We start from the raw sequence: 7,769 nt of genomic DNA on the forward strand, positions 1-7,769 counted from the left end.
TGATTCTGCCGCTGCCGGAGCCGTTGTTGGTGCTGCCATGTTCTTATGCTTTCTCTGGCTTCTACTATATTGGAGAGAAACCCTAACCATAAGCCTCTAGGTTTTAAGGGCAAAGAGGGAGAAAATTAGATTAGAGAAATGTTTAGTGGCTATTAGAATTTGATGGGAGAGAGAAAAATAATACAAAGCTTATTTTTTAGCTTAAGGGTAGGAGGTGACTATAAATAAATATTTGGTTATAAAAGATCAAAAGGTAGCTATGAAATATAAATTTTTAAAAGGGTATTTATTTAAAATAAATAAGGTATATATGATGTAACTATCCTTCTTTTAATCATTAAAATGTTAAAAAAAGGGAAACTTACACAAATGTCCCAAATAAATCTCAACTTAGCAACCTCTAACCATTAGTCATAGACTTACCAAAACTAGCCAACAAAAATTGAAAAACCAAATAATAGGGTTCTTTCTATCAAAGAATCACATGCAAAAATCACCTTTCATATTTTTAAGCGTGATTAGCAGTATTAGATACAAGAGGGAAAGGAAATTTCATGGACGGGATAGCAAATAAGGTGATGAAATACAAAAATCTATACAATATTCCAATAATCTAAACAAAAAGGAACTTTTTCAATGGGTATAGATGAAATTCATTGAAAATATATAGATAAGTCAATATACAAAATTTGAGGAAGATTGGAGGTGATTTGGACTGGTTTTGTATAAGAATTCGTAATTAAATCGAGTTCAAAAAGTCTTCTGCGACGCATATATCAAACATATATCACGCATGTATCTCACACACAGGTATACGTGGATATACATGTGATACACAATTGATACAAATATGATACATATGTGATACACAAATGATACATAGTGTGATACACATATAATTTTTTTTCATGTTCAGCTTTTACTTCGAATTTTCAATTCAAACCACCTCAAAACTTCACCAAATCATCCCAAAACTGAGATTCAAGCTCCTTAAGTTGCGCCCAATCTATTCTAATAACACTCACTCAAAACAAAGCAAAAATTTGATATTTTTTTGCTACAAATAGCTAATTGGCTAATTTGGCTAATATTAGTAATATTTTATCAATTGGCCAATTTTTGTAATGAGCTACTTATAAATGGACATAGCTGGTAATTTCCCCTAAAAAAAATTAAGGCTTTGAGTTTTCGGGAAATTCAGAGAAAGTAGATTAACTGTTCTAAGTAAGATTATTGCAAAAATTTCCAATAAATCTTGGTCAAAAATCAAAATGTTTAGAAAATTAAAGAAGATGGGAACAATTTTCCTTTCTCGGAATTAATTAGTCCCCTTTTTTTTTGGCTTTGTTATACAAATAGCCGGTCAATTTCACTATTTACTTTTTGTAGTTGATATACATAGATTATACACTGATTAAACATAAAGTATATATTATATATTATATATTCGCTGCTATTTTTACTGTAAGTAATTGAGTGGGCTGCTATTTAGATTTTTTTTTTTTTTGGCGTCACAACTCTTATTCATATTTTGTACTTCTATCACCAAGTAAACATCATTGTTGGCGTTTAATACTCAATAATGTTCTACATCCTGTAACTATGCAAAATTTTACGCAACCAATATCAGTTTATTGTCACAATTCGATTTTGGATGAGAATATGGTTGTTTAAGCTCCTGAAGTAGCTTCTTCTTGTTGTTACTTGCATGTAACATTTTTCTTTCTCTTAAATTTCCAATAGTTTTAAGTGAGAGATTTTTTTCATTTAAAGTTATCTCAATTGATGTCTCAAATTCTTTTATATTGCAAGACAAGATGAATATTAACAGAACTATAAATCATATGATCAAGTTTTCTGAGAAACAGAAATTCGACAATCTTAACTCAATTCAAATGCTAATCTTAAGAAATCAAGAAACACCAACTTCAATAAGGTGCATAAATGTAATCAAGAACCAACCGTTCTAATCATCCTAATGTAAAACATATGGTAGTAAAACTTCTGAACAGGTTCCTGATTCGTGCCTAAGAAATTGCTAGACTAAATACAGAAATCATGTACCAGGGGTTCAATCTAGAGATTCCCACATCAATCTACGCGAAAAAGTCATGAAAAATTCTTTGACAAGATCTTCCTCTCTCTTGAATTGCTTGGTGGTTGCGCCCATTCCTCTTCATTAGAACTTAATAAAGCCGCCGCCCAGCCAAAAGGACAAGCTTATATCAGCTTTCAACTCATGACTTCAGTTACACCGCCTTTGGCTTTAACCAGTTCCATCATAATCTCCTTCAAAAAGGGTATAAATTCTAAGTGGCAACACTATTGCTAGGTTTTCTGCATATGCAAAGCAATGAACAAGTCACAAATCAAGATTGAGGTTGTTGTAGAGGTTTTGGAAAGGGTGTGCATGTCCAGGTTTTACATATGTAAGAAGACAAAGGCACCACTTTGCAAGTTTGCTAGCGGCAGGAAATATTCCCAGGATGAAGCTGAAAACAAAAGATATAAATAATAAATAAGAGAATCAGCTCGCGCCAAAAGGTTTCTTATTTACAGCACATGGCAGTAAATGCATCAGAAACTTATTCTCTACACTATCCTACACAGGATCAATATATGGCCTATGGAAGTCGCTCTTTTATCCTGTAGGAAGCAAATTCCCAGTGTAGTTCAAAACCAGTGGTTTCACCTATATCCCAAAATATATCAAAACTAGAAGAGAAGAATCACCAGTATTGAGTTTCTAGAAAATAGATTCATCAAAAAAAAAAAAGTTTCTAGAAAATAGTAATTTCAAATCAAAGAGAAATGCATAGTGGGAGGTTCTGATGGTGGGAATGGCAGCAGTTGGGCAACCCTCTATCCATTGGCCGCGAAGTTGAGATTTTCTGTCTTCTTTTGACTGAGAGCTTAATTTTGCGTTAATTTCTCTTGAAGATATGAACCACGCCAATTTTAATAACAAGTATAAAGAGCTTAATTTTGCGTTGTCTTGAAAGAGATTGACGCCCTTATGTATACCACCAGAAATTCTGAGGGTTTACAAAGCTAATGACTTAACCGGTCTTCCCACTTAACAGATAGATGTTGCGCATCATGGGCAAAAAAAAAACAAAGAACACACATTCTTTACTGTTTCTAACAAGTGAAGTCCCAACTCAAATGAATTACAGCACTGGAGAAGCACTGAAATTTTTTACTTTACCATTCAAAAAATTAAGAAAGAAATAACAGATGCAACAGAAATTCATAGAGAACTCAACCACCGGGGAATATGAATTTGTTGCACATAAATTGGTTACAATCTCAGAGGATAGACTGCTTCTTACGTTGCTCTGCAACCTACTCAACCTTCCTATATTCAAGGTATGCAATAGGCTATGTTATGCGAAACTCACAAAACTGGAGTTGCACTGAAAATGAGCACATATGCTAAAATTGACAACTTAGAGAGAAAGTATCAATTAAAAAACAAAAATACTTACCCTACTTATAATGTTTACTGTGATTTGAAAGCTCCTGTCTTTTAGCTTCAAGTTCTTTAAGAATTCTACGAACAGCTTGAACTTTTGTAGACATATGTTCACTATGGCTATCCACGTCTTTCATGAGACTAAGGAGCTGCTCTCGGTATGCTGCACTTAGTCGTTTCTTGATACGAAGTTCTGCTGTTAATTCCTGAATTTTTTTATCTTTCTCGTCCTACAAGAATTACACAAACGGATCAATTTATGACAGTCTCACAAACAAACCTTAGTAATCATTAAATGATTGAATATTACCTCCAAGCACAAATGCCATCCCCTGAAAATTACTAAAAATAACAACAAATACCATACAAAACGATGATAAGGAGAGCGTAATTTAGATTTAAAAAGTGTAAAATGGGAAATCATCAGCGATTGGTTATTGCAGAAGTTGGCTTCAAGTTGCCTGACTGCTTAAAGTTGAAAACGATTTTTATGTAAGTTCTTCAAATACCTATTAGACAATTTGTGCATTGTACCTATCCAACTAATCTCTTGTCAAACTACATCAGTTTACTATGGTACTTAGTCATATATTATGCATAGAAATAACCACCAACTTCCTCTCTATAACTAAACCCTACAAACTAGCAGAATCGATTCTATGAAGGCACTTAATAATCTCACAAGGTTACAGCAACTTTCCTTTCTCCATATCTTCATCTTTTCTTTAACTATAATCATATTTTCACAGTCACTTTCACTTCTTTTGTCCTTACCAAGAAGCATGGGAAGGTGAAAAGTTTTTAAAAATGGAAAAATTAAAAAAAAAAAAGGAAAAGTTTGCAGAACAGTGATTAAAGATAAACAAAAAGTGACGAAAGCACCTACATATAGATTTTACAATCACAGATACTCTTATCCATATCACCAGTGACCAAGATGCACCACAATCTCATGTACTTATAAAAATTTTAAGAATCTTTCTCGTGCTATACTGCTGAGAGTCTGAGATTCTCAGTCTGAGACCATTGGCATTTAATATATCTCTTTCTGTGTTAAACTGGATTCGAAGCAAAATAACCGTTGCTTAAGCAGATGAGTAATACCAGAGACGGCACATCCTAAGTCCAATTTTGACAATGCAGACAAAATACTGGTGAAAAATGGGAAGTTTACGATTGTAATGCTACTGCGATAACCTTCGGCAGTCCTTTGAGCATATCAAATCAAGCTTTTTTGAACAGTTGACTTTTACAGGGGCATCCTTATTTGAAAATTTAGAAAAAGAGCTGGGACCTCTTGGATTTTTTTCTCTAAAAGGACTATTAAAGAGATTGGGCAGACAAATCAACAGATTCTTTAACGCCTCGTGCATACAAACAAATACATCTAAAGTGGATATCTCATTGTGGATGCTGAAGATAATTAGCAAAAAAGGAGCCCAAAGACGATAAAAGAGGTTAAGGTAATTGAAACCAAAACTCCTATTACATGTTAATACAAAGGTAAGACTATGAAGCTTACGAAAGTTGGACGTCTCTTGGAAGGTGATATAACCAAGGGATGATTGTGGTCCCTAACAAATTTTCTGACCACCCACATACCGGGCTTCTCTCTTTTGACTAGGATCATTGCCGTACAACCATCACGTCGTCTATCTCGCTTTTGATTTGCAATGCTTCCTGACCTTTGATTATCTGGTATCCCTCTACAACCAAGTCCACGTGATATAATTGACCCATCACGCTCTGACTTGCGAGATGAGAGAACACGGGTTATAAATCCTGCTCGTCCAGCATACTCATCGTAGTATGCTCTGGCAGCTTCTTCAGATTCAAATGGCATACCCTCATATGGTTCTTGAGTTCTGTCAGCTTCAGAAGTACTAACTTGTCCGATTTCAGACGATTCTAACCTTCTAGCACCATTGTCCTCTGAAATTTGCACATCCACTGAGATAACAAACAGGTAAGTGAACATTCAGTTGGCAGGTTTTCTGTGCAAGGATTGACAGGACACAAAAAGAAACAATTTGTGAATTGCAAGGAAGAGAATTGGTCAAAAATAGCTTTGGCAGAATTTTTTTATATTTTATAGGTGGTGTCCGGGCTAGCTTGCGTACACCTAGACTAATTCCACCGGGGACTTGCTAACTCTCACCAGCACACGCATGTAGTAACTTGTTCACCACGCATGGAAGAAAAAACCTAGTATTTTATCCATAGCTTTCGCAGCTATTTTGGTAGAATCAATCAAACAGGATAATGTGTGACAGAATGATGCAACTACTTTTTTCTTCACTGCAAGTTTTCAAACTTAAAAATTGTAAAAGAAAAGGGTGTCGGCATGCAATATACACACAGTAAATCAAATTCATTCAACTGAGATTGGAAGCAAATGCACATTTTTATTTGTACAAACATTAGTAACCTCAAAACCTATAAAATTTAAGCCTGAAACCCCTTTATGTTGTTCCAATCCAACAACAACAACAGACCTAGTGATGTCCCTAGACCTGTCAAATGGGCCCGGTCGACCCACGAATCGGCCCACGTAACCCATTAAAATTGACCCTTTAACCAGCCTATGACCCACGAAATCCTAACCGGACCAACCCATTAATTTAAGGGGTCTGGGCCGGGCTATAATATTTTGACCCACTGAACCGGACCGGACCGGAACCGGTAGCTGACCCACAGGCCAACCGGTCCGGACCAGCTCACACATATATATATTCAGACAAGTGGTAAAAAATTGAATCCGGACATTGAAGAAAGAATATAGTACCAAACACTATGAGGCGTCATGTCGAAATAGCCGAATTCCATATGATTTAGACACTAGTTATAGTCGGATTCCATATGTTTCTCAAGTCTTAATGTTAATATAGTATGATTTTTCTTTTATTTTTATTCTAACTGGCTCAATGAGATGTAGTAATTTCAAATTTGTATATATGTATAAAGTTTGAAATTTTCATGATTTATTAATTTTTAACTTTTTAAAATTAAGTTAGATTCGGTCCATTAGGGCCCGGGTTAAGGAATTACGGGTTACGGGTCCGGGTTGGGTCAATATGTTTTGATTAATGGGTCAAATCCGGACAGGCCCCTACAAGAAAGTGAACCGGACTGGCCCGATTAAGGACCCACAGGCCAAGAGTCAATGGGTTCGGGTCGGGTCGGGTCGACCCATTTAACAGGTCTAGATGTCCCATAAATGGGGTCTGGGAGGGTAGTGCGTAGCAAACCTTACTCTTGCCCTGGGAGGGTAGAGAGACTCTGTTTCCAATAGACCCTCGGCTCAAGAAATATGGATGTTGTTCCATTCCCCGAAGAAAAAAGTTCTCTTCTTCTTCAATAAGAGGCAAGACAATAACTTTAACCCCAGAAACCCAAGGTTCAAATTAAGAACCGAATTACGCATCATATGCGTACCTTCCCCCCATTAGGAAAAACTCCCTGAATAAATCCTAAACATTAATCATGGGAAAATATATAATCTTCAAGAACCCAGCAACCAACTAAAATTTTTGAATCAGGGGCGAAATAATTGAAAATAAATGGGAAACTGCAGGTAAATATGTAGACATAACAGAAAGTTTTGATCTTTCTGAAGAAATTGCAATTATTGCCAATAACATAGCAAATTGTATTCTGTTGAGCTAACTCTACACATTTTATCTCAATTACGTAGACAAAGAAATATTGATCGAAACTGTAAGAGAGAAGAAAGACTTACTAGTCATCATCCGTTGAGTAAAAATGAGTATTTTTCGGGAAACATTTTACTCTGTTTCTGAAGAAGAAATATTCTAATCCTTCCTGCTCCTTTTTCTTTTTCTTTTCGTTTCTTCTTTTTTGCATTCCCCTTCCCTCTCGTTGTTTTAGAAAATAGAAATCAAGTAAAACTTGTCTCTAATATAAAAGCGTAAAATGGAAAAAAGTTGTTGTTTTTTTTCTATAAAAAAAAAGTTGAATTCCATGCTACAGAGTATTATTATAGAGTAAAGTTCTTTCTTTTCCACATAAGAAAATATAATGAAGGTTTGACGGAACAATTATGAAATTCTGAAATCGGATAGTGCCGTTTCATTTTTTGGGTTTTTTTACCAAAACATTTGAACATTCTAAGCTAGCATTTGGATATAGAGTTGATTAAAACTTGAGAAAATAGTTTTTGAATTTGTGTTGAAAAAAGATTTTTGGAAATTGAGGTTGTTTGAGTATATATTTTATTTGAAAATAAAAAGTTAAAATTTTGTGCGTGTAGGAAAAAATTTCACCCAAAAACTAT

The 7,769-nt window shown here is 34.9% G+C and overlaps 1 protein-coding gene across 6 annotated transcripts; it reads right to left on the bottom strand.

Annotated features, from left to right (window-relative positions):
- Positions 1-1,902: 1,902 nt before the first annotated feature.
- Positions 1,903-7,379, bottom strand: LOC104215891 (protein FAR1-RELATED SEQUENCE 2-like). 6 transcript variants are annotated; one of them, XR_708340.2, is made up of 5 exons: positions 7,215-7,373; positions 4,998-5,425; positions 3,489-3,705; positions 2,426-2,492; positions 1,903-2,337 (listed from the first exon to the last, which is right to left on the bottom strand). XR_708340.2 is itself a non-coding variant. In XM_070147562.1 (4 exons), the coding sequence occupies exons 1-3, from the start codon at positions 7,222-7,224 to the stop codon at positions 3,490-3,492; spliced, it is 654 nt and encodes a 217-aa protein (XP_070003663.1). In that variant the 5' UTR covers positions 7,225-7,379; the 3' UTR covers positions 1,903-2,289; position 3,489. The 6 variants fall into 6 exon arrangements, 5 of the variants coding, with proteins under 5 accessions (XP_070003663.1, XP_009764130.1, XP_009764129.1 ...); XM_070147562.1 differs by lacking the exon at positions 2,426-2,492 and having other exon boundaries at positions 1,903-2,289; positions 7,215-7,379; XM_009765828.2 differs by lacking the exon at positions 2,426-2,492 and having other exon boundaries at positions 7,215-7,378.
- Between the last annotated feature and the right edge of the window lie 390 nt (positions 7,380-7,769).

This window comes from Nicotiana sylvestris, chromosome 6 (genome assembly GCF_000393655.2).
Source record: "Nicotiana sylvestris chromosome 6, ASM39365v2, whole genome shotgun sequence".
NCBI classification, from domain to species: domain Eukaryota; kingdom Viridiplantae; phylum Streptophyta; class Magnoliopsida; order Solanales; family Solanaceae; genus Nicotiana; species Nicotiana sylvestris.